The sequence below is a fragment of the Haliaeetus leucocephalus genome, unplaced genomic scaffold (assembly GCF_000737465.1).
Source record: "Haliaeetus leucocephalus isolate CR32 unplaced genomic scaffold, Haliaeetus_leucocephalus-4.0 Scaffold752, whole genome shotgun sequence".
NCBI classification, from domain to species: Eukaryota; Metazoa; Chordata; class Aves; order Accipitriformes; family Accipitridae; genus Haliaeetus; species Haliaeetus leucocephalus.
This window is the reverse complement of record NW_010973188.1, coordinates 4,096,610-4,123,956: the sequence shown is the minus strand read 5'-3', so window position 1 is coordinate 4,123,956 and position 27,347 is coordinate 4,096,610. Positions and strand designations below refer to the sequence as shown.

At 36.8% G+C, this 27,347-nt stretch overlaps 1 protein-coding gene across 2 annotated transcripts in view; it reads right to left on the bottom strand.

The window, feature by feature from the left end:
• STRN (striatin, calmodulin binding protein) overlaps positions 1-27,347 on the bottom strand; it is a 64,363-nt gene that overhangs the window by 17,670 nt on the left and 19,346 nt on the right. For both annotated transcript variants that reach the window (XM_010581215.1, XM_010581216.1), the window contains exons 3-8: positions 24,646-24,719; positions 22,115-22,193; positions 19,948-20,112; positions 8,318-8,453; positions 6,244-6,379; positions 2,313-2,423 (exon numbers count right to left, since the gene is read on the bottom strand). In XM_010581215.1, the coding sequence (XP_010579517.1) occupies positions 2,313-2,423; positions 6,244-6,379; positions 8,318-8,453; positions 19,948-20,112; positions 22,115-22,193; positions 24,646-24,719 (701 nt within the window). The remainder of the gene's footprint in view (positions 1-2,312; positions 2,424-6,243; positions 6,380-8,317; positions 8,454-19,947; positions 20,113-22,114; positions 22,194-24,645; positions 24,720-27,347) is intronic.

Genomic DNA, 27,347 nt, shown 5'->3' with positions numbered 1-27,347 from the left:
TTGTAAGTTTAATTAAGAATGGGAAAATGTCTTACCCATAGTCCATTATGTTTTTTCCTAGACCAGTAAATAATACAGCTATTTTTAAGCAGCTTTAACACAGAAGTGTACTCTAATATATGTATTCTCGCATAAAACCATTCTATGATTCTATTATTACTTCACAGGAGTGTTTACTACAGCCTTGCAAAATCATAGTTTACTAATGCAGTTGCAAACTCTACTTTGTCCACCCTAACCATAATGACTGATAATAAACTAAATTGTATTTAACTTGTCCGTCACAAAAATATTACTTGATTCAGGAAAACAGTAGGTAGGATTTTGCAAGATTGTTTTACTGTAATATCTGATTTATAAAAACAATATTTTACTTAATAGCAGTTCAGCGTCTAAGCACCATTTATGATGAGATTAAAGTCATAGAAACAAACTTTGTACAATTTAATGTCAAGATATTTAGTCCCTTCTTTTTCCCTGGACTTCTTTCCTCACACTCTTCTTCACTATGTGCAATATCATGAATAGCTGAAAACACGCTGTGATTCTTCCTGATTTTTCTGCACTGATGCCCTTCCAACGATGGTTTGTCCATGGAAAGATGCTTAATTTCTGTACTGCAGTAAACCATTTGGTATCCCAAGATCAAACCAATCAAATCAATCCAAAAGGTACTGTAAATGTACCGAGCAGTAGTTATCTTCATGAAGGAGCACTAGATGTCCAAGTGCTGCCTTAGATGAGGAATTTTTCTCATAAATATATAAAACATGTTCCAATAATATCTATGTCTATATTAACAATTAAATATTAAGTTTTATTATCAAAAATAAAAAGCACTCAACAGCTGTTCGAGAATATAATTTCAACAGTTTGATTAAATAATTTCTGCTAAGTTAACCCTACAACTATTTACCCTGAACTACACAGCACATCTGTGTATTTTAAAAATAACAGACAAGTTACAAAAATCAATTTCACTGAAGTCATATATTGGTATGCCCTCTCCATCTTAACTATAAAGAAATTTAGAGTCAATTTTGTGAATCATGAATACTTTAGTTGGCCAGCTCAGCTTCTTGTCAGACTTGCAATTTATTTCCGGTAACTTAAATGATTCCAAAGATGACAAAAATATCACTTGAGAAATTTCAAGTACGGCAACGATTTACTTTTTTTCATCAAAAAGAAAAAAAGTGGTTTAGTTTGTGTATTTGATAGCATAATTTCAGCAACATAACCAACTGCTGAGCAGCAGCTTATCACAGTATCAATACAAAAAGTAAAACAAGTCAGCCTCAATGATGCGAGGATCTGACGCCTTTTGCGTCGTTACGCATGTCTCTCCAGAAGTGAGAATTTTCTTGGTATTCATAAGCATCTTCCCATAAAGAGAGAAACATCCCTCAAATTTCTTACTGGGCTACATGCAGTATTATTAGTTTACATCATTCACATATGAATTCTCAATATGGCTAGATGTTTGAAATATAGCTGTGAATACAGTGTTTCATTTTAAACACTTCATCTGAGTTCAAAAAATTTTAAAGCTTACTTATCAAAAAACATCGATTTTACAAAATAGATTTGTATTTCAAGAAATATAACAAAAAATACAATACAGGGCTAGAAACTGTATTTCAGATACTGATCACAGTCTTTTTGTTTGGATAACAATACCCAACATTTTAAAAAGCTAGTCCCACAGGTATGAAAGTCAATAATTAAATCCTGTGATTTACAAATAAACTGATGGTCAGAGTTGCTTCCTATTTCGAGCCCTGCATAACAAATTAGGATGACAGCATGACTTTCATGTTGTGAATGTTAAGTATAAACAGGGGTAGAAATTAACCTGTTTTCTCCCTCTGTCATCTAATAGGATACTCAAAACAGTTTCTGTTTGTTTTTTTTTTAATTTACATACCAGACTTTAGCTCTTCCTGTGAAACTGGCATGTTTCCAGCTAAGAAAGGGTTCTGAAGTCTTCTATATTAAAGCATGAACTATTAAACCAATGCCTTTTTACAATTTAAGTTTCTGAATAACACAAGTATAATCCATGCTCAAAGCAAGAATTTTTAATTAATCCAACACCTGGTTGGAAGAAGTTATATCTAATCCACCTATTTATCAGGTAACTTGATTGACTGTCATTAATTTCAACCCCTGAGAACTGGTGAACAGGAAAGCAGTCAGGAGCAGCAAAGTAAAAGAGTAAGTAATTTTAGGAAAACATTGAAAGAGAGATAGAATTAAGGGTGTGAAAGATGTGAGATTTATGATTTTAAGGTGCAATGTTTTCCACTTACTCTTCACCCCCTTTTTCCCCTTGCGCTCCTTTTTGTATTGCTCCTTGAGTTTGGTTATTACTCCCTGGTCGACATTCCAGGCTTCAGGCATGAGACACTGGTCTTCCTTTTCTAAACAAAGTAAAACAAATGAAACATCCTTTTTCAATAATGTCACCAAGTGATCTCCACTGAAGGAGGTAACAGCTGCTGTCAACGGCATTTGTCTTTTATTTTAAACAGACAGAAATAGCACCAAGCTTGTGAAAGCTGTAAAACTGCTACTCACATTCCACTTCTACTGCTCAGAATTTTCTTAATAAAAAATTGAGATGAAATTTCACATGCCTAATTTCTATAACCAAGCACATAGCTGTTCAGAAATGTAAGCCACATTTACTTTAAAATAAATCAGGACATATTTTTCAGCTTTTTTTTTCCTCTAGGGAAAGAATTATTACATTTAGAAGCAGCAGCTATGGTACTGGTCAACATAACTTTACAACTCAGATGTTGCGTTGCATTTCAAATTCTCATTTCATTGCCTTTGTGCTATGTTGTCATTTACACAAAGCAGCAACACATTTAAATCATTTTGGAACACAGTATACATGTCACTAAGGTTTGAATAAAATCTTAAAGCACTAAAGCCATGAAATTTCACAGAAACTGGAAGGCCTGAGTTACTAGTCTTTGAGAAAATACACAAAACATTTCAACATGCCTAATGAAAAAAAAGAATCCCCACTTTAAAAAAAAACGACAAAAAACCCCAACCCATCTCTCTCAAATTGCTTCCCCTGCGACATGATACAGGGAAGTATTCTTCCAATAGTAGTATGGTACTTGGAAATTTTGAACAAAATGTGTTATGTGAGTTCAAAACTCTAAGTAATTTTTTCCATATACAGAAAGAGTGTACTGAGGCAGCTTAAAACAAAAAATTTGCGAGGAGGGAGGTAATACAGCTTTTCCTCATATATATTTACTTTCATGACCATTACAGCTACAAAATTTTTTGACATGCGTTATCTTTTTGCTTTTTTCCCCCCATTAAAATCTCAACCTTATTATTTAAAAATTAATTCCTTTCAGACCAAGTTTGCTTTGTACATCAATAAACTATTCTAGACCCTTTAAAATACGAACAATAATAAACTTATCCTCAGACTAATATGCAGAAAGAGTATTAAATGTCTATAGAGGAAGCAGAACCCTATCAGTCACAATCTGAAGGAGTGACTATGGTTGGACAGAAGATACAAAACCAGACATGGGTTATTATGGGGACTGACTTGTTAGAAAAACTATGCTAAAAAACACCTAGTGATCCTCCATCAACATCAAATCAAACAGGAGTCAGCAACGTACTCTTGCAGCAAGGGAGATCAATCCTATCCTGGGCTGTATTAACAAGAACATAGAGAGCAGGGTGAGGGAAGTGATTACTCCCCTCTGTTTGGCACTTGTCAGACCACACCTTGAGCACTGCATCCAGTATAATATTTCTTATACTGGGAAACCTTGTAAATGTAATGCTAAGTACCTACTATTGACATAGTATAGCAAGTCCAGGGAGCCACTAAGATGGTTAAGGTAGCTGGAGCAGGTGAGCTACAAGGAGGGGCTGAGACTACTGTGAGTGTTCGGCAATGGCAGAAGAGGCATCTTAGCACTGCCTACAACTACCTAATGGGCAGGTGTAGAGAAGACAGAGACAGACTCTGCTTAGACTTGCATCACAGAAGGGCAAAATACTTCTTACTATGAGGACAGTCAAATACCAGAATACTGCCCCTGAGAGTTTATGGGAACTTCTTTTTTGGAAGATACTCAAAACTTGACCAGAAGGCCAGAGTAACCTGCTGCAAATGGATCTGAGCAGGAGGTTGGACTAGATGATCTCTCACCCCTTTCAGTCATGATCCTATACTCAGGAGTGACAGATTAAATCAACACTCGAAGTCTTGAGACATTAGGCTATTTGTAGCTGCTATGAAAATAGAGAGGTATTAATAAGCTGGAGAGAGGCTCTAAAACAATGGTCTGTGGGCTAAGTCATGTCCTCTTAATACACATGCCCAAATAAGTACCACGAATGATCACAAATTGCGTGAAGAACTGAAAAGAGGTATGAGAAAATCATGCTTGAGAGAAACAAGTATGTATTGTTTCTGGGACCAGGTTATAAGTTTTAATCATGCTTTTCCTCCCTGCCTAGACAAGATTTTTTGCTCTCCTCCAACAAAAAGTTTAAATGAATTTATATTAGACTGTATTGTTGCCAGGAAAATACTTAATACGTTAATCTTCTACAGACTGTCCCAGGATGCTTCCTGCATGTCCCACAGGTTCTGTTCAACTTCACAAGTGGATCCTGAACTACTACCGTGCAAGAGCTTTATAGTTTAAAAATTACCTGAACTCTTCTGAGGACCTGTCAAGCCAAATGGGTTCAACAGATTACTCTAACTGATCAGTAGTGGTTGGGATCCAAAATGAAGCAAGGACTTCCTTTGTTTGCTTCTATCCTCACTATACAACATCACTCTTCCATGCTACACTTAACAGTTTCACTTAAATCAAAGTGATTCATAACAGCAGTTCCTTGAAGAAGCTTATTCTTATATACAGTTACAATAAAAGACACAGGTTGTGAAACAAGTAACTGAAAAACATGAACGTCTATACTCAAAAAACCCCTTAGTATTTCTAGAAATGAAACTTACTACTTTCCATGACAATTTATTTTCAGTGTTAGACTTTTGCTCATTTGTACTCAGCTGTCATCAATGAAAGTAAAAATAAACCAGAAGTGTGAATTTGAGAACAAAAAAGCTCCTGTTGGCATACTAACTTTTCAGTGACACAAGCAATAGCTACACTTATCAAGCATAAATGGATAAAATTTAATATTAACGAGAAGTATCAGAACAACCTAATAAAAATATTTTTTGTAAAAAAGAGTAACATTCCTATATTTGTTTGGTGAACAGAATACTGACTGCTGTATCTAACGATATTGAGGCACATCCTCTTAAGCAGAGAGACTACACCACACTGTACAATAATTTGGAGTCCAGCCAGGAGCTGGACATGGCTTCAGTGAAATACAGCATCTTGGAGCTGTTAGCTAATGTGAGATCCACAGCTCCCATGGCTTATTTGTCTGTCGAGGTTTCAGATCCATTATAAAGCTCAATTACTTCCTATTCATCTCCCCTCTGTGTCCACTTATGCTTAAGACTTTCCAGAGCAGCTTAAGGAAGAAACAACTCCCCATCAAGATATTTAACCAGTTCTCTTCCTTCTTCCCTTCCCTATGCAGTGGGTTTATGCGGAATAATTATGTCAAGGTAAAGTGGATGCTGGCATTCTGGGTTGCAGGACACAAACCTCAAAGGACAGAGAACAGTTTGTGAAATGTCTCTCTAATGACTAGGGGGTGTAAAGATCTATTCTTCTGATAAATTATAAAAGAAAATTTGACCAACTGAATAACTCATATTGCCCAGATTGCTAACACACAATAAGAGTACAATTAATTCAGTCTTTATGACTCACATTACTCTCTGTATCAAAGTGGGAGAATCCAAAGACGACAAATAACTTTCATGTCATAACTGTAAAATACAACTTTATCAGAGCCCTTCATTAGCATGGGTCACTGGGAAAACACATTGAAATTCCGCTCATAAAATTCAAATTCTGTCTACCCTATTATTAAAGGAAAAAGATAATGACCAAAAAGATAAACCTTGAAGAATCCTTGAAGTAGTATACAGAAAAATGAGAATATTATGTCAAGAGGACTTCAGTCTGCCAATTATTTACTGCAGGAATACTCAAAAGGTGCTGTGATCATGACAGAGATCTCAATCAATCAATCAGTCACAATATATTCTTAGCACATTTTTTTTTCCTCCTGGTACAATCCATTAAACTTCCTTACCCCAGTCTGTTCCATCTCCTGAACTTCTTGATTCCCCATCACCTTCATCAGAGGTAACCAAAAAGTCAAACTCTTTCAAAGCTTCTTCTGTATCTCTGTCTTCACTGCTGTCAGATAGCACTCTTTTCCTTACAATCTGAAAGGTCAGGAAGGAGACAAAAAAGCTGAATCAAGTTACATGCACATCTTTATACCCAGCAGTACCATCTCGTCTTCTATGCAAAATCCTAACAGGAAGTTAAAGAAGCAGAAAAGTATACATTAATAAGCAAATCTGGAATAAGTATACAGACTTTGTTCAAGTTTCTAAGTCAAAATGAAATTTGTCTGTAGATCTTTCTTCCCACGAACACCAATAATCGATCACTGGATAGTAAGTCTACACTGACCTAGACCACTATTTTTTTTTATACCAGAGAATTACAAACTTTCTGTTAATACAGCTTTTAAAAAAAAAAAAAAAAAAAAGCAACACACAAAACCCACAAACAAAATCCCCAGAATGCTGTAGAAGGGACTTCAGCAAAACCAAACTCACTCTGCTTCTCTGAAAATAGCGTTTTAAACTCACATCCCTGAAATCACTCTACATGTGGACCAAAAGACAAGTCTAGGGAAAAAAAAAACCCAAACCAACTGACAAGAGATAATTTGCTTAGGTTTAGCAAAAAGCATTCCATCCTGAATACATTCTCAGTTATTTAAACATGGTACTTCCATGTTTAAACTGCATTTCCCTTTCAAATTCAAAAGCAAATTTGGTAAAAAAAATTATAAAATTATCAAATTTTGGTAAAAGAACAAATACATGTTTTTATGAAGGACCTCACTGTATGCTTTCTGCATACAGAAATGCAGTAAATTTACTTTTCCTTCAATGATCAAAATGGACTAAAAGCTTTACAGTTGTTTGACTAACAGGTGAGCTGATGCCATGATACATGAAATCTGTAGCATAAATTTTACTTCTACAGAAAAAGAAAAATTACATTCATCACAGCGTTTTGACGTGGCACCTTGTGAAGGGTCTGAGAAGTCTGAGAAGACTTCAATATCCAATAGTTGAACATCTGCCAACATCCCATCGTTCATGAGGATGAATGACTGTTTCCTCTAAATACAATGAGCCAATTTCAAAACCTGAAGCAATTCTAAATTTCAAGCTTCATTCCTTCAGCAGACTTATTGAACATACTGTATTACAGATGATTTTACAGAAGAGTCTCAGACATTAGGTCACAGCCCATGGATGAGAGGAACAAGCTTACAAAGCTCCTCTTTAAAACTGATGGGTTTTTAAGTGTTCATTCTTAAAACTGATCATAGAAACAATCACGTCCCTCATAACTCTTATCTACTTCAACTGTTAGGAAACGCAACTCATTGAATAAATATTAACTTTGAAAAGAAGAGGATAAAATTGAGTACTGATTGTATGTATCTATCTTATGTGATCATATGACCAAATCATATAGCAAAGTATAGATCATGAGGGAGTTTCAGGTATTTGACTGAATAAACAAACAAAAAAGTTCATTAATCACATGTCAGAGTTTTTCCAGTTATACTTGTTCTTCCTTCCACAAGCTATTTAAAGAGAAATGTGGTATTTCAGTTCTGTACCCTACAAGGATAAATTTCTACAAGTAATTTTAAATATCAATACATTTATATAAATATTCAAGAAACAATGCATTTTTGACATGTAACGTTACGAACAATACCTCCAAACTATCTGAAAATTGTAAAAAAAGGACATCTGCTATCTTAAAAATTTTGTCCAATAGATATCAAAAACACTGGGCAGGATGGAATAGTAGAAAGACAATTTAAAAAAATTTTAATCTGTCGCTGCAAACTTGAAGCAATAAAGATGACAAAGCTTAACTTGTATGCACAAACTCAGAAATGCATATATAATTCCTCTTATGCACACATGCTTGGACAGACCATCATAAAGATGCATTAATGATTTGCACGTGTACATACACAGTGATATACTTTGCATATAGGCATCTCATTAACCTCATTTTTTCTGTTCTTCGTAACTTTTTCAATTATTTTTTCCACTCACTGTTGCAGTATCAATGATTGTTTTCTCTCTTCCTTCAATATCTTCTTCATCTTCTTCATCACTAAAGTCTGCAGCTGCATTTTCAAGAAACTTGAAGGTCTCTAGCAGAGAGGCAGAGTCAGTCAATTCAGGTTTCCTAAACAACAACAACAACCACCACCATCATGAGCCGAAAGAAATCATAACAAAATCACTTTTGCAATTTACCAGTCTGTTCTGTATTACGATGTCCAACAACACGAGACTAAAATAAGCCGACAGATAAAAACAGACTATTACAGGTAAAGGGCTTGTGGATTAAAAAACTAAAGATTATCCATACATTATTAGAAGCAACTGTTTCTCATGCAGCTGCAATTACCAGGACAGACACTTCAATTTTTTATTTGAAAAGCATGTTAAAGCAACGTTCACCTGGTATGTGCCCAAAAGCAACATCGATACTGATATACCATCACTGAAAGCCTTAGCAACAAGGATATGAGTTACACCTACTAAGTTGGCCTCCCACATGTACATCAGGGTACAGGAAAACTTTGCTGCTGCTATCTGATGTTCCTCACCTTTCTGGGAAACATCAAACTCTAGATCTATCATTCATTAACTTCTAAGACATGGTAAATTTGCCACTATAAAACAATAAAATGGGAAAATGTAATTGATGACTAAATAATGTTTATGTAGACGTTAACATTAAACAAGGAAACGGATGAAGATTGGGTAAAATTACAACTGCACTGGCACAAATTCAGGCAGTGCCTCAGAACAGGAAGCATAAGGGTTGTCATATTAACAACTGAAGAGCAAGAATCCAAGAAGCAGGACTGTAACCATTATTAAAACTCTGAAGAAAGTACAATTAAAGAAATCCTAAAATTAACAACAGGTACCGTGTTTTCTATGCAGAAGACGCGCTTCTCCATCAATCCCTCAAAGATAAAGTGGTTAAAAATTATTCAGTTTGAATTGTAATGATTACTTCCAGTAAAATAATTTGCATTCTTTATATGACTTTACAGCAGTAAAGACAAGCTTTATTGTTTCCTTACCTTTAATCAGTAGTCTTTTTCATAGTTCATCACTAAATGCACGTCATCTTGATTTTCACAACCACTGAAACAACAGAATTCTCTCTCTCTTTCAGAATTGTAGCTCTAAATTGTCTTGAACAGTCACCCTTGCTACTAGCAAGTGCCTTGCTAATGCTACATTTTGCTTCTGCTATGACCCATTTCAAAATGTTCAACTAACAAGCCTATATAGTAAGACCTATTAAACTCCTTGCAGTGTAAACACCTGATTATCTGCCCATCACCCACTTATTCCAGTGTTTCTTCATAACACTTTTCAAAGATTTATTACAGGAAACATCCAATGGCAAAAGCTCTGATGTGTAATAAGGCATGACAAGCAGCACGCTTCCTTCTTTACACAGTCTCTGTTCAAGCAGTTCTACGCTTACATGACAAAAATTAGCAGGAGTGGCTTCTTCATAGCCCCAATATGTCTGCATCTCATTAAGACTATTTGCTATTCTATCCTTTTTTCATTTACTCATCTTTACAGCCCAAAAATACCAATAAAGATTTCACTTGCCATTAGAAATTCCACATACACAGCACCATAATATACCATGATGTATAGTATGTTTTCATGGTCACTGGTTTTACTGAGACTATTCCTTCCACTTTCCCATAGCTTATCTTAAGAACAAATCTCAAACATGTTTCCAATTTGCCTTGCTTCCTGCAGTATTTTGACCCTCCTGTTTCTATGACATACCTGAAAGCACTCTGTAATATTTTTTCCTTTTCTTAAGTAATCACTGCTTTGGCAGACTATGATACCTCATGAATCTGTAGTAATAATGTACGTTTTCACAGAAATCCTACAGTACTGTTATTTTGCCGTTTCCAACATACAAATCTTGATAAGACAAAACTCGTAATGTGCTTCACTTGACCAACTTCTTGATTTTCAGCAAATTTTGTGTGTCCTGGTCAACTTTTAGTGGACTAAATCATCTGACCACAACTGTATTTCTGTTTTTTCCTCTCTACTTTGCAATGTAAAAACATCATGGCTGCTGATCTATATTAGTAACTATCAGACACGCTACAGTAAACAACATATGAACCAATACCAAACAGAGAATATAAAATTTTAATCAACAGAACTTGCTATTAAGCGACAGATATTGTTCTACAGGTACAAATATTTGCAGTAATTCATATCTAGATTTGGATCTGTCCTCATTTGATCTTAAATCAGGCTCACACTGAAGTTCAAAGTGACCACCGAAAGAGAAGGTTGTATCTTTTTTAAGTAACTGGTCTGAATTCAACTATCATATTAATTGTTACATACTTTATTGGGCAGGTCATATACATAATTGTGTATCTCCATTTACACAGTAGGGTAAAAGGCATCTCATGCATTGCAAAACACAGTAGTTTATCATATTTCAGAATTCCTGCACAGTACAAGAAAGTACAAAGTCAGCATAGTACCACAAAAGATTATTTGTGCTAAGGCACAACTTCCAAGAAAGAATTCCTAAGAACTAAAAAAAGAAAACAGAAGTGACGGAATATTCAAACTATTTAAAGGTTCTACAGGGAAAAGAAGCCTCAAGCTGACAGACAGGTTGATTGGCTACATTGTACCCCAATACACTTTAGCAGTCAAATCAAAAGTGACTCAGTAATTGAGCTATTTTTCATTTAGGTATTTTTGATCCTTTAGCAGCACATAAACATAATGCATTTTAGATATTACTGTCAGAATGAACACTTAGGAATACTGTAAAATATACTTAAGAAAATGTCTAGCCTTAGCTAATTTATATTATGTACTTTGATGGCAATTTGAAGCTTGCTTGTTTCATTATTTTCCATCTGTTTAGTTGTTTCTCTTATGGGGTCTTTCACAAAGCAGCATAAAAAAGCAGAAGTGGCAAAAATATATTCAGAGATAGGGTAGTATAATAAATTACTTGAAATTCCATTTTAGAAAAAGAAACACAACATTTCCAGTGCTTTTGTAGTCTAGAATACTTAAAAAAAAAAAAAATCAATGGGTGAAAACAACAGAATAGAGCTCCAAAGGTGGGGACTGATACATGCACTGTAGTATTACAGGCATGAGTGAGGCAAGACTATGGCAAGGTTAAGGACCTGTTGCAAATAAAAAGAACAAAAAGCCCCAAAAGGTCTCAAAAAGGACAATTCCTCTTTACTGGACTGTCCTATATCAAAACATATGTAAGGGAGGACATAATTTTCAAAGTGCAGGAACTTAGGTGTTGCTTTTTCCTTCTTCCCCAGCCATACCATCTAAACAAATACTGCTAGGGAAGAACAAACCAGAAACCCCAGACAGCAAGAGCAGCTACAGAAGCTGCCAAGGCAGCGAGCATAGAGCAACCAGATTTTGGCACGACTTCCTCAACCCTGTGCTCCTCAGCTGCTTGTTCTGAATCTCTTTCCCACTGCTCCTTCCTCAATTGTACTCTGCAACAGCACCCTTGCATGGTTTTCTCCCCAGCACCTAGCCTTGCCTTCTTTCCTTCAGGGTTTCATCCCAGTTGACTTACCACTTCCTAACCAAACCTAAAAAAAAAAAAATAAAAAAAAAAATAAAAAAAAAATTTAACCAACATAACATCTTCTATCAGATACTCTGTGCATTGCATCCTCCTCTCCAGTGGCCTTATCTAGTTAGACAGGAAAGTCTTTGGGGCAGAAAGACTACCTGCTACTTGTGTCTGCGCATGATTAAGTACAACAGGACTCATTGCTTGTCACAAGGATAACAAGCACATTAAGTAGTGCCAAAAAGTGAAGTATAGCTACACTAATGCTGCTGGGTTTTCCATCTTACTACTAACAGATGGGCAGCGTGCAGATTTTGTGAATATTACTATTGACACAGGGAACTTCCGATCCCTAAAGACACTTTTTCCTGTTTAAAACACGAATTTCTTGTTACAAATGGGCTCATAACTGAAGTACTTACCACCCTTAAAGCAACATAAACCTGAAATCACATGAATATTTTTCTCCTCAGGAGAAGTTGCCAGAATTTTCTGCAGCTGTGACTGCCCTGAAAATCTCCTCCCAACCTGAATTTTACAGGCTGTTCAATTATTCAGATTTGTCTTAACCCCTTGGCACCTTTAAGACTAAATAATAATCTCTTCCTATGAAATCTAAGAAATACGATTTATGGATATTCCACATGTACTATTTAAAGCAAGCATGTCTCTCGCTGGGTATCAGCAGGCCATACAGCCAACTCTTCATTTTCTGCCCTACAGTGACATGGCTCAAGACAAGTTTTTTGTGTAAAAATCCAGTTGGCCCTAACATTGAAATATTAGCAGCTTTACAAAGTGTATAGCGTTCAATTGGCTTTCAACATTTAATATTCAGGATCTTAACATAATTCCTGTTTCTTACTGAGTGAAAAGTAGAAGCCATAACCTATAGGAAAGGTGAAGTTGCTATGTGGAAACTAAAACAGCACATTAATGATACCTTTCCTGCTCCCAACATGATCCAGAATGTTTCATATTGAAAAGTCAAGTTTAACTTAGACTAAAGCCACATTACAGACATATATTTTCTTTGTAACCAACACATTCAATATTTCTATCATTACCTTCTCCTTTGTTGACAATAACTCTTGCAAGTCTGTGGTCATGTCCAGGGAGACTCTCAAACTTCTCCATGAATTGCCCAACCACAAGGCCATTAACTGTCTCGGTCCTACTCACACTCCCAAAGGAAAAACTAGAGGGTTTTTTTGTTTGCTTGTTTTATCCAAGACATACACAAGTTATCTTAAATAAAACCAGATTTTATTGATAAATTCAGAAGCAGGAAGAAATACCAGAGTAAAGTTAAATAAACACAAGTTCAGCTTAGGCTGAGAAATGTTTCTGGGGCCTGTACAGGAAAAAGCCTGTTGTGACCCAGCATTCAAAGAGCTATTCTAGCATACTCTTTCTTAAGTCATTTTCCTTGGCTTATTTTCCTCCCACTATCAAAACCTGCTACTGCAAGGTCATGAGTTTTATTAATTCCTCATAGAATTTAGTTATTTTATGTTTTAATACAGTCTTTTCAGTGTGGCTAGTTGAGTTCTTTCAAACTGGATGCAGTAAATAAATGCATGCAAATTCAAATATATTCTTTCTATGAGGACTATGTTTAAGAACAGTTTGTTAAATCTTCAATAATGTGCAAAATCTTTCATAATGCAGCACAGAAAATATCAAACTAATAATTTATAAAACTATGGAACACTTACAACCATCAAAATTTACACACAAGGAACACAGGGCAGGCTAGACAGTCTGTCGCAACCTTTGAAACCTCTTATGAATTCACACCACACAATGCAAGAACCAGTGCAATACATACTACAACTGGTAAGCAACACTTACAAAATGGTTTGGATGTAAATTGGAATTGCAAAGGAATGCCATTTAAAAAGGAAAGGCCACTTCTCTTACTAAATCTAGTCAGATAACCATAATGTGTCAAATAAACAAGCTTTTTAAAGAATAAAAATAAAAAATAAATTTAGCCTTTGAAGAACTGAGTAACTTTTGTAAGTTATTTCTCCATTCACCTCCCCTCTCTTTGCTTGTCTCTCCCACTGCACAACTTCTCTGTCTTTCTCCCCATTCCTTCTGTACCATGAGTCTTATGTGACATTTCCAAGAAGCATCCCTCAAACCCTTAAGCCACAGATCTGTGCCAATGAAATCAAGTGGTCCATTGGTACTACTTTCTTCACACAAAACCCCAATTTATCTTTTTTTTCCCTCCCTTGCTTTAATGCATCTGTTGAAAGTGTCCAGGTCTGGCCTAAATCAGGTATCTTTGAAATGCCTGTTAGGTCACTCCAAGATGGAGGCAGGGACAAACAGGAAAAAGGTGGGAAAAAAACCACCAGTAAAGGGAATAAAGCAAATAGATTGTGGATTTTTTTTTTTTTTTTTTGTAATTCAATATTTTAGTCTCGCATACTATATTGGAAATCTTTTTCATGGCAGATGTTGAAATGAAACAGGTTGTTAAATTCAGAGATAATTTTCCCAAATAAACCATTTTATAAGCTAGTCAACACACAACATTCATCAGCCAGTATGCAGCATTTTCATTACATGGGTCAGTGTTAATACGATTTAGAAATGCAAAAGAGTTATTCAAGGCTTTCTGGTATAGAAAGATGTTCATTTGCTGAAGTGCCAGTTGGAATGATTTGTTGTACATCAGAAAGATAAGGTCTTCAAAAAGTTTAATTTTAATCTTTGAAAAGGTCTTTGGATCTGCTCTGAAATGTTGATGTTTGATGCCTTTTTGCTCATGTAAAGTATAGGCAGTGGAAGCCATATGCGGTTCAATAGGAAAAAAAAAAGGTCAGTAGATCAGTTTCAGAGACTGATACATCATTCAGGATCATTTTTCTTTAACAAGCTTCTTTGAGCTATTTAAACATAGTTCTAATGATCAAACCTTTAGCAAGAACTCAGATATTTTATCTATATTATTTTTATATATACACACATCCATATATATGTGTATATACATTCATATGCTTGGTATACCCTCATTCCTTTCGAGGTCTATTCCTTTATTCTATTTGCTTCCATTCATATCAAATGGTAGTCAAGTACACACCTTCAAGAAGGTAAACTAATTTGACTGTTTAGGTTTCAGTCAGCAAGATAAAGCTATTAAAAAATGAGGTAATAAGTGAACCTAAGATACTGGAATACTCTCACGTTTTCAAGGCTACAAGTGACATTTGCAGGCAGCTTTCATCTCTGTTTCAGTTTGTTGGGGGAAAACACCCATTTCTCTCACTGCAGGTGTTAAGAATTTCAACTATTATTATAAAGTTATTATTTTAGTATCTACTTTTGAGTCCAGTCATGCCAAGTGGTACTTATCTTTTGTAATGCAAGTGAGCTGATTGAAGAAACTGAAAACAGATTCCCTTTTAAATTCCATGAAATAAGTGGAAACAGGACTATAACTATCTCAGGTTATCATATTAACATTTCATTTATTGAATCAAAATCTTGCAGGATGCATTCAAAATCCACATGATGTCTTGAGTGCTAAAGTTTTCAAGACGATCTGTACATTAGCAAATAAATAGGCAATGTAAGAATACAAGTTTGGCCACAGATGTAGCAGCTAGTAACACAAAGACTGAGGCTATTTCACCTAATAGTAAGAAGAGAAACTGGTTTGGCTTTAAAAGACTTTCAGACAACAGTAGTTTGTTCATCACTGTACCAAAAGAAGAAAAAAACAAAGAGGTGGGGGTAGTTCTCCGATGTAACTGCAACCCTCTAAAGCATACAAAATTAAGCTGAGAGGTATGAAGGACCAGATGGCAATTTTCTAAAGTAACTGGAGCCTAGCAGAATTCAAGTTACATATTATCTGCTGCAAATAAATATTACTGTCTTAAATACTTGCACTACAGTAACTACCGTACACTTCTCCATACCAAAGTAAACAGCATCAACCTCACAATAATCACCCCAAACATTCTCACCAGCCTTTCTCATAAAAAAGCTTGACTTGCTGTCACTATCACAGCACTGAGTGTCCAAACCCCAGCTGTTGGAAGTAGGTATAACTGATATAACAGACAAGTTCTGGTATAAGAGACAACTCAAAAATTTGTAAAAGATGCAGTGAGCTGAGCAGAGGAAGCATACCCTCCCTACCCACCACAAAGTATATACTTCACATATCCCTGGGGCCAGAGGAAAAATGCCAGGGCTTACCCGTACAACAATCTAAAGCATTTCCAAACGAAAAAAGATAAGTGTGGGCATCTGCTGTTGTCAGAAGTACAGTCAGAAGTAGGTCAGAGGTATTGCTGAAGGAGGCTAAGTGGCAGCAACAAGCACTATGCACAGATCAATGGGCTTACACAAAAACCGTGCTAAAATCAGACTGTGTTGAGAAGTACATGAGGTCTTCCATTCTTTTACTGGAATTTCTCTCAGTACCAATTTGGTTTGTTCTCCACCACTTTCATTTCACTGAGAAGGTATTGGTTGATTACCAATAAATGATAGTCAAAACATAAAGGAAGTTTTCTTTCCTGTTTCTGTTACCCCCTCCCTCCTCCCAAAGAGGTTAACCATATGGCAGCATAAAAGCATTAAATACCGGTTTTTTTTTTTACTTTCTTTGGGATTTATCACGAGTGTTCAGTGGTACAGAAGGCAGTTTTAGCCAATCTGTTCTTTCTGCAATTTACATTGCTATATGGAGAAATCTTTAAGGAAATTTAAAGCTAATGTGCCTTCCATTTTCCTCTTCCTGAAACGCATCAGTGTATCCATTTTCCTTCTGTTTTTCACTGTGCCATTTTCCCCTCTATTGTATGTTATCTTCATCACATTCACCCATATTCTTTCCAAACTCCTATTGATTTGTCTTCATTGCTTCTCACCCACAAGCTTTCTTTTTGTTCAATCCCCACACTCCACTTCTCACATTCTTCCTTCCATGTAAACATTTTTCTAAAAATCAGACTTAAAATCCACAGTCTCAGCTGGGTCCACGATATTATGCAGTCCTTCCAAGATCAAACAAATCAAATGCTCTACGAGCTGCATTTTCTCACTTTAACAGAGGTATTCCTTGTTAGACTAGATTCATTTCCACACATTACATTTTGTCCAGCACTGTGCTCTTCAAATGTAACTAAAACATCTTCAGGTTGATGACTAGCCTCAGACTTGCTAGCAGGTATTTGACATCGATGTTCATTAAAAGTTTTGAACCACAAAATTTGCCAGACTGCATTGGCTTGAGCAGCTCACGGTCTTCTGTGGTGATTAGCAAAGCTTTCTCCTACAAAAAGTTTCACTGTATTCATACAAAGCCACAGAGCATCTTCCATCTGTGTTTTAGTTTGCAACTGTCCCAATGTCTGGCGGTTCTGGCAAACACATACATATGTCCTTAAACTTCCTGAGATTGCACTGTTTTGGTGGTTTCTTGTTCTTCCAATCTCTCACCGTAACTTTTCTCCTCTACCGCTACCAAACTGCAGGCACTTGTTCATCGCACTCCTTCCGACCGTACAAGCTTGCTGTGGCCCCAATCCTCTTCTCATTTCACATGCATGCTAGGAATAACAAGAGGCTGCTAAAAGAACTGCCAATCTTTCTGCCCTCCCAGTAAGCAGCCTAGCACTGGTGAGGTTGCTTCAAAGACTGCCCCTACCTCGACTGTGAGCCAGAATTTAGCTGAGACACCTAAATTTTTCCCAGTTCTGCCAACCAGGTAGAAAACAACCACTGAATTAAATTTTCAAACATTCAGTAAGAATTCCAATTGGGATCAGCAGCAAGATCCATGTGCCTTAAATCTTAGTCACCTATTCAATGCTAATACTCTTCAAAAAGCAGCTGTTGTATACATGTTTAAGTAATGCCAACAACATAGATGAGGCAGGTAACAGGTAAGCATGAGCTACTCAAGAATAACATCTCATCTCTTTTCTGATTTCCCATCTGCCATAAAGCTGCACTTTGAAATCTCAGAAGCAAGCGATGATGCAGTTGGGAGGAGGTGAACAGTGCCACACGCCACAGAAACAGTGACGTGTAACATTTTACAGTATCTAGTAGCACAAGATGAAATAGCTGTTAAGTAACAGGCAGTCTCTGCCAATAAGAAAGCCACAGAATGTCTCCTGCACGTAAAATTGAAAGAGATGGTCTGAAAGCATACTTGAAACACAGACGAATCACAGCATTGAAAGCTAGTCCTGCACTTAGATTGACCAAGGAATTTTAGTAAAATCCCAACTTTTTCCTCTCATTGAGAGAGATCTCAGCAGACATCCACAAACTCGGAATCACCCATGAAGACTTATGTGACTATGTTGAACAAGATCCCTGGAAAATTTTTCCACTGTAAAACCCTGGAGTCACTTCTCGCACATCATGTATCAAAACGCTCCCCTAAGCTTTCTAATACAGCCTGCCATTTTATGTATCTCAAGTGAGATCAGAACAGTTTCTCAAAACGTGCAGCCTGACCAGCCTTGCAGCTGACAAGATTGCAGAGCCACAACGGAAAGGAACTAATTTTTCTCCATCAGTGAATATCCTCAGCCACAGGGTAGATTACAAAGTGTTAAACATAATATCAGATCTAACCAGAGAGCAAGTAGATTGGAAAGAAAGTAAAACGTATCCAAAACCGCTGTATCAAAACCACTGTCCAACCATTTCATCCATCAAATAACTACCTTATAAATATATCCATCTGTTTCAAAACCAAAGTAAACACATTTAAATAAATTTTGAAGTGTAAGAAGAGGAGGTTTATTTACCCACTTCCCCTGAGAAGAAGTGACCCCTTCACCAGAAATAGAACTAAAATTGTTATTGTAATCTATCAAGCATTCCTTGTTCTTCCAAAACAAAGCTGCTGTACATAAACGACATGGCTAGTCAACTACGTAGCAGCACAATATATTTTAGTAGCTTGCAGGTTTTCTTATACGCTTAGATTTTCCACCTCACAGCATTAAATTTAATTACATAACAATGAACTTCTACCCTTATGTAACTCGTTGGCCTGAAGTTGCTGCAGTTATCTGCTGGGTATAAGGAAATTTTACAAATAGTTTTTAAAAGACAGAATGTGTCACATAACAGTATTAGACCTTAGGAAAAAAAAAAAAAGGTCTTGAGTTTTGCCACATCAGTATAGAAAAGGAAAAAAGAGCGAGAATCTTCGAGGAAAGCTGTGCTTGTTGATGCAGCACCAACTACTGGGAACAGCTACCTCGTGTATTGTTCAGACAAACAATTCTGCATCATTTCCATTATTTTTCAAGTTTTGCAACTACAATATCTTAAACAAGAACAAACAGATTGTTTTCCTGAAGCCTCTACAATTAAGTTTCAGATTTAACTCACTTTTTTTTTCTTGTTTAAACTCTACATGAAAAAGAGAAGAAAATGGAAAAAAGCCTCTTATGTTTTCAACATCACTTAAAAGTAAGCACAAGGTTTTACTCTCCTTGACTGACTTTTCATAGTATTAGAAATATTGAAAGACAGAAATGAGGACCTTACATTTCAGTCACATTTACATATGTATATCCATTAGTGGAAAATCAAAAACTTACAGGAATCAGAATGTAGCAAGTGACTTTGTTTTTCAGATCCAGTCAAAAAAATCCTGTATCTCACATAGATTATCATATCATAGTCAGCACAGACCAGAAGAGCAAAGCCAGTAATCGATACAGTGAAGTTTCCAGCAACATAAATAAACCGTTAATTTGAAACAACACTGACCTCTAACCACTTAGCAACCGTTATCTCAAAGAGGCTTGATTTGACTTTGTGCTGCTATCCAACTGAAAAAAAACTTACTGTGCTTTTAAGCTGTGAATCTTAAGAGTTACTTCCATACTGACTGCTTAATGTAATAAAATTAGTTAGAATTGCTCCGATCTCCAACTAGGGAAAAAATCCTGAAATACTCTCAGTAAACAAAAATCTGTTCTACACCATTACATGCATTTATGCAGAAAGATAACAATGTCATCTTGATGCTTACCCAATCATTGTGTTTTCTTTAATCTGGCCCTCTGTGCCATTTACCATTGGCTCTTGATTTCTGTTTTCCTTCTCTGAAGCATCACTTGAGAGGCCCAATAAAGCTCGTACTCGTTTTGACTTCACATCCAATATCGTGTCGGTGTAGCCTACTTCTTGTAGATACCTGTAGGAACAGAACTCATGCTAATCTTCCATGCACATCTCACTTATTCAAAAGAGTAAATGAAAACGTCTCCCTAAATTCATCATCTTCAATCCCTTAGCTTAGCAAAGTATGGTGCTGTGCTAATGAAACATGCTTATAAATGATCCTGTACCAGCTGCAGAGGGATCGCCTCTTGCAGTACCAGCCTCTACAGTCACTGAAAATAAATAAATAAATAAATAAAAATCAAAGAGCCTAGCAGTCAGAGGTTATACAATACGTTATTCATTCATTTACTAAAATGGATGGAAAAGCACTTTCAGTTAAAATATTTACAACTGGCTTATAAAAATCACCACAGTTGCATGTACAACATGGCCATTTTATTCTTTAACACATGGAAACTACACATGAAGCCTTACAAGAAGTATCAGATATGTTCTTTATGTAAGCATTATTAGAAGCATAGAAAACAGCAGGAATAAAAACAAATTCTGTAGCTGTAGTTACTAGTAAGAGTTGTTGGTTTGATAAAATCTTTGTTTTGCTTCTTCCTTATGGATCTGCAAAATATTAATTTGTCTTGCATATAAGGGCTGGGCAGCAAGAATCCTGGACTAGCTCATATGAAAACCTCAGGGTCTTAAGTTGACTCTTTCATCAATATGCCATATTGCCTTTAGGGGAAACAGAGAGGAAATAATAATTTAAAAAAAAAAAAAAAGTAAAAATTGGTCTCTGTCCTTTCCTCTAGAATATGGAGTTAATAGTACTGTCTTCTCAGGAGCACTGGACTGATTAAATGGTCAATATTCTAGAGGACTCTAAAGAGGGGAAATTCTATTTTACAATAACAGCTGTTACAAATCAAGGACATGCACTTTTCCTGCAAGAACATTCTCCTCCCAATTATTTAACAATATCCTCCACATAACCACATTAGAAGAGAAATTCTTGGCTATAAAAATCACACAAGTCACCTATGCAAAACAGAGTCCGTCAGTAATACGCACTCTGTATTCGGCACTGTGTCACTTATTTATGAATTGCGCTGAGAAGAAATGACTTGTCTTCAAAATCACTGATCCAAGTCAAGACCACTTTATTTACATTTATTCAACATACATGCAAAGATTTGAGCCTGCAAAAGAAAAGCATGTACAAGCCATCCAACAGACAAATTTAACTTTTGTATAATTCCTGCAAAAATCTGGAAAAGCTCCAGACTCTCCTTACTGTCTCCTTCCCCTCTCATTCAATCCTCTGTAACACACCAAAAAAAATTAGAAAGCAAAAGTTTTGCTAGCTGATTAGAAGACCTTAGAATCTAACTATCAGCATAGGGGATGAGGCAAATGCATGAAAAAACAGATAGAGACACTCTGATGAGAGGTATTTAGAAGACCTCTTCAATTTAAAACAAAGGTTATAACCAAGGCAAAAAAAACCCCACAAAAATGTGACCAAATATCTTGGAAATTAATTAATTCATTATGACCACAATTCAAACACTAATTTAGGTTAACAGACATTTGCTTCATTGAGACAAACTGAGAATTAGAAAACTTCTAGTCTAACCTTCTGGATATTAGTCTTTTCTGCACCTTGAGCAGGTGAAAACAAAACTTATCCCTCTCCAACACCAGTTATTTTTATTTTTCATAGCTTTTAACAGAATTACTTGTATGTGTTGTTTTTTAATTGCAAAAAGAATTGCAGAGTGTCACAACCCACTGGTCTCCCAAGCAGACTGTTTTATTATACTCAGTGAAAGAAAAGCAAAGGAGATTAGGTGTTCACAATTTGACAAGGCTTCTCATCTGAAGTTCTGAAATATTAAAATTTTTCTAAAACCTAGGGAAAGCAGGGCAGAAGCTGAATGAATTTCATCACACGCGCTAACTTTTCTTGAAGGAAAAACTAACAGGAAAAAAAAAAAATCAAACACCACCATCATCACATTTCATTACCAGATTCTTTCCCTTGCATTCATTATTCAAGTCCTTTTTTCAACACTTACTGTCTTAGCAGCTGCCGTCCTTGTTTCCATATTAGCTGACTGTTCTGTTGTGGCTGAATCTCTGTCTCATTCCCTTCATCTGGAAAAGATTATTTAATTATGAACATTCCTTTTCCTACTTTTAAAAAAGATGCCCATCCACTTGAAAAGAGAAATGTGATTTGTCTTAAAATGATTAGGAATGGTTTAATAACAACATAAAAGATTCAAATTATCAATAATCAATCAAGATAGAAAAAAACGCACATAATTGTAGTACTACGTGCACATAAAGATTGTCAGGTACATCCTACTGTATAAAAGCAAGTTCCACTAGTCATCAGTGCCTTCCCTTCTGTCTCACATCCAAAAAAGCCCCATCTTACTCCTTTTTCTTTAAGGGCACATAATCATATACACAATCTGGAGTTCCATTTTTGCATTAACCTTCCAATATAATTGCTGCTTATAATTTAAGTTTGAGTACAATCATCTTTAACTGCCAACAATATCAAATGCAACTGCATCATGTTATCTATTTACCACTTACCGTCCAACCAATTTCCTTAACACTTGACCGTTCAACATAAAATCAACAGAGGTACTCACATCAACTTTAAATTCATCCATATTTGTATTAGTTTTGTGGAAGGAAAAAAAAAAAATACAACAGGGGTTGTTTATTTTTTAACCTGAAAAGCTCTTGAAAAATTTTCACCATGTTTTCCACAACCATAACTTTGTATCTAAACAGTACTATTCCAGGAAAATCCACAAAAAAATTATGTGGCTGTTCTGGTGAGAAACCTATCTCAATGCTGGCAACCAACAGCTACACATTTATTCCATACATAGCTTCATACTACATGATGGTGGGTTTTTTTTCTCCTCCTCCAGGAGATACAGAAGCATATGCTTCCCAAGATAAAAGATCTTGGTTTATTATCTATGAAAGCCTCTACAAAACTTGAAACCCTTGTGGGTCCAAACACTGCAGGATGAACAATCTTCTTGTGTAAACAAAAATTAAGAACCAGAAAAAACCAGCGGTATAATCCTATAAGTAATTTGATATGTGATGTGGGAAAGCTATTGTCCTTACTGGGAAGTCATTTACCTTTAAACAACTGAATTAACACCACACACAAAAAACCCCACCACCCACCCAAAGAAGCTATCACAGACTAATCAGAATTCACATGCAAGCAGAGCCATATGAATTTTATCCATCTCAAATTCACAAACCCATTTAATAGCAACCATAGGAAATAATCAATTGCACAATGATTTTCTGATGACAACTGAACACAGCTGGACCCAATGTACAACTACCAAAGCACAGTCCATAAGAATTAAAATATGACTGAAATAAATCTGCCTGAAAATTCCTTTCAAAAGCAAAACCCCTTCTTCCAAAAGCAGTATTAAGTATATCTACAGGCAAGAGTTCTCTTTTGCTTACTCTCCTCAAAACTGATGACTGCTAGTGGTAACATCAGTTTAGAGATGAGAATGAAGGGATTGCATTATGAGCAAATAGTACCAGAAAATATCCCAAGCAGTAAAAAAAAAAAAAAAAAAAAAAAGTGAGCATCCTTTTATCAGGAGATTGAACTCTTTCTTCTAAACTGTATTACTGACTCCCCAAGAAATCATAAAGAAAACAAACAACAAGGACCCATTTGGAAGAACTACATGAAACACTTCCCTGTTTTTTCCTGACTCGCCAGGAAAAACAGGGGCAGGGAGCAAGCACAGGGGGGAGACACAGGCATACAAGTATCTATCAAAGAACTCCAAAGAAGCATGATAACAATGCTTCTAATCAGTCCACATTTGATACAGAACAAAAGTGTACATTTCTGACAGGTACACATATAGAATGCAGTGGGATAAATCAGGATAACGGAGTTTTAACAAAGGTAATTCCACTAATGTTCACTTTGCAGAAGTAATGCACTGGCTACAGCTCTGCTGGGCAAGCCAGGCCTTGCACATTCCTCAGCTGGGAACTGGAGCAACATGCTATATAGCTGTATCCTGAGAAATTACAAAACCCAAGGATATCTAAGGTCCTCACTCTCAAACTCTCACTTATGTCTAATATGCACTTTGATTATTTTTCTCTTGGAACACCATTGAGGTAACTGAACCAAAAATTATGTACTATACATTTCATGTCCTTTGCCATTAACTCTTTATTCAGAAGAATTATTCAAAGATAAAAGGATTCTGTAGCTATAAATCTAGTATCTCCCTGTTCCAAAATATCCATACACATTACTAAGGAAGAGAAAATTATTCTCTCCAGAAGCAGTTTGTTAGTTTGGGGCTTTTTAGATCTAAGCTCGTTTGATTTACTAATAGACTCTTTCAGAGCACTAGTATATATTTTTAATTTTACAAGAGTCAAACACAATCTTTATTAATTACCTCTATTCCCACTGCTTCCATTAAGTGGCTTATTTTATCAATAGTATCATTTCAGCACTTGCACAAACCACAGTTAAGCTTTTATGCCGGTAATGAACTCATTCTTAATAAATTCTTACCAGAATCATAGTTTGGTGGCTTCATATCTCCCTGATTCAATTCTGTGCCATATTTTAATTTGTGATATTTAGCCCTGAAAGAAAAAAAAAAAAGAAATAAAGAAAAGAAACTATTAGCACATTTAAAGGGTATCTTTAAACAGATAAATGTCACCTGTCTTCACTTGAAAAGCCACTCCTTCCTTCTAGGCTAGGAACAAAACAAAACAAATAATTTCAGCAGGACTACAGATATGTAATTTTGCTTAACTATTTTTTCCAAGGTTGACATGTAATTGCAAAGTGAATACTGATGAAACACAGGGATCAGTAGACTGCAGATTTTACAAAATGTCCTTGCTACAGAAAAGGTTCCTTCCCTGTGCACATGGGCTTCTCTCTGCTTCCCTCCCCATCTTCCCCCCCTCCCCCCTTCTTTTTTAGCCATCACTATGAAACATTTTTATTATCCATGTCAGTTCAGTGCCATCTACTTTGTATTTCATATTGTCGCCTCAATTAAGCAAACTTTAGTTTTATTCTTTGAAATGCTGAGCTTTCCAACAGCAGCAGGCCCTCGGTTAGAACTATTTTAAATGAGATTTAGTACTGACAGCAGCCTGTCTACACCAGTTTCTCTTAAAGCTGCTAGATCTGACACTTGACCAAGTTTGAAAATGGAGACTTCTCTTCCAAAAATAATTAGCCTACAGAAGGCCTACTGTAATAAACACCACAAAGCATGCTATACAATGACAATAAGAGTAGGTAGAAGAGGAAAACACTTTTTAATTTGAAAAGCTTCATCCTACAGACTCAATGTCTATAGATTTTAAACACACTGAATAATGCCACAGTAGTACAGCATAACAAATGCACATATAAGTTATTAAAGATTCATTAGAGTAATCTTATAACACAGTAACAGAGAAAGTGAAACAAAGAGAGCCTTAGCCAGTTTCACAGTCTTTCCCCCCTTCTTGCACTCACTGTAACTTTTGTGTCTATGATTGTTTTCTGCCAAACATGAAAATTTAGACGACTCAAAAAAATCCCGATTCCCTATAAAGTTTTGTAGACACTCATAACTGGGTAGAAAAGCAGCACTCGTACTAGTTCCTACCCTGAACAAAAGGCATGGAAGAATTCAGGCAACACTGGTGTATTGGGTTTGCATGGCAAGGTTTTGGTAGCAGGGGAGTGGGGGGGCTGCTACAGGGGTGAGTTCTGTGAGAAGCTGCTGGAAGCTTCCCCTATGTCCGACAGAGCCAATGCCAGCCGGCTCCAAGAGGGACCTGACGCTGGCAAAGGCTGAGTCCATCAGGCAACAGTGGTAGCACCTCTGCGATAAGTTTTAAGAATGGGGGAAAAAAAATAACAAACTGCGCAATTGCAGCTGGAGAGAGGAGTGAGAACATGTAAGAGAAACAACCCTGCAGACCCCCAGGTCAGTGAAGAAGGAGGGGGAGGAGATGCTCCAGGTGCCAGAGCAGAGATTCCCACGCAGCCCGTGGTGAAGACCATGGTGAGGCAGGCTGTTCCCCTGCAGCCCATGGGGGTCCACGGTGGAGCAGATATCCACCTGCAGCCCGGGGAGGACCCCACGCCGGAGCAGGTGGGTTCCCAAAGGAGGCTGTGACCCCGTGGGAACCCCGCGCTGCAGCAGGCTCCTGGCAGGACCCGCGCATCTGTGGAGAGAGGAGCCCACGCTGGAGCAGGTTTGCTGGCAGGACTTGTGACCCTGTGGGGGACCCACGCTGGAGCAGTTCGTGAAGAACTGCAGCCTGTGGGAAGGACTCACATTGGAGAAGTTCGTGGAGGACTGTCTCCCGTGGGAGGGACCCCACACTAGAGCAGGGGAGGAGTGTGAGGAGTCCTGCCCTTGAAGAGGAAGGAGCAGCAGAGACAACATGTGATGAACTGACTGTAACGCCATTCCCCATCCCCCTAGCCACTGTGGGGGAGGAGGTAGAGAAAATCAGAAGTTAAACCTGGGAAGAAAGGAAGGGTGGGGGGAAGGTGTTTTAAGATTTGGTTTTATTTCTCATTACCCTACTCTGATTTTATTGGTAATAAATTAAACTAATTTCCCCAAGTCGAGTCTGTTTTGCCTGTGACGGTAACTGGTGAATGATCTCTCCCTGTCTTTATCTCAACCCACCAGCCTTTCATTATATTTTCCCTCCCTTGTCCAGCTGAGGAGGGCAGTGACAGAGTGGCTTTGGTGGGCACCTGGTGTCCAGCCAGGGTCAACCTGCCACAGCTGGGCATGCAGCCTGATGGTAGTGGGACAACCAACGAGCACATGCACATATACAGCTCCAATGCAAATGTACGGAGCTAGGTGTAGGGCAGCAGGATACAGGCCACAAAAGACAAAAAGAAAAAAACCCCTTCACATACACCAACATGAAAATCAGCTTCATTAGTTCCACTACTCACAAGGGAACACTGCCACTTAAAATTTGTTGTTAAAAAATTAATGGGTGTGACACTTCATAATTGTACGAGGCAGGTCTCACTAAGCTCGAATGACTGTATCAAGAACGACTGTAGATAATTTTTTCAAGTTACCTGCGTCTCTTGATTGCTTCTCAGACATCTTCATTACATTACTGTTTTCTTTTGCCTTTTCCTATTTCATCAAGAAAACATACTACTTCTAACCAAATGGTGCTGAGGGAAGCAATGCTTGCTAGTTCTTATGCTTCAGTATTGACAGT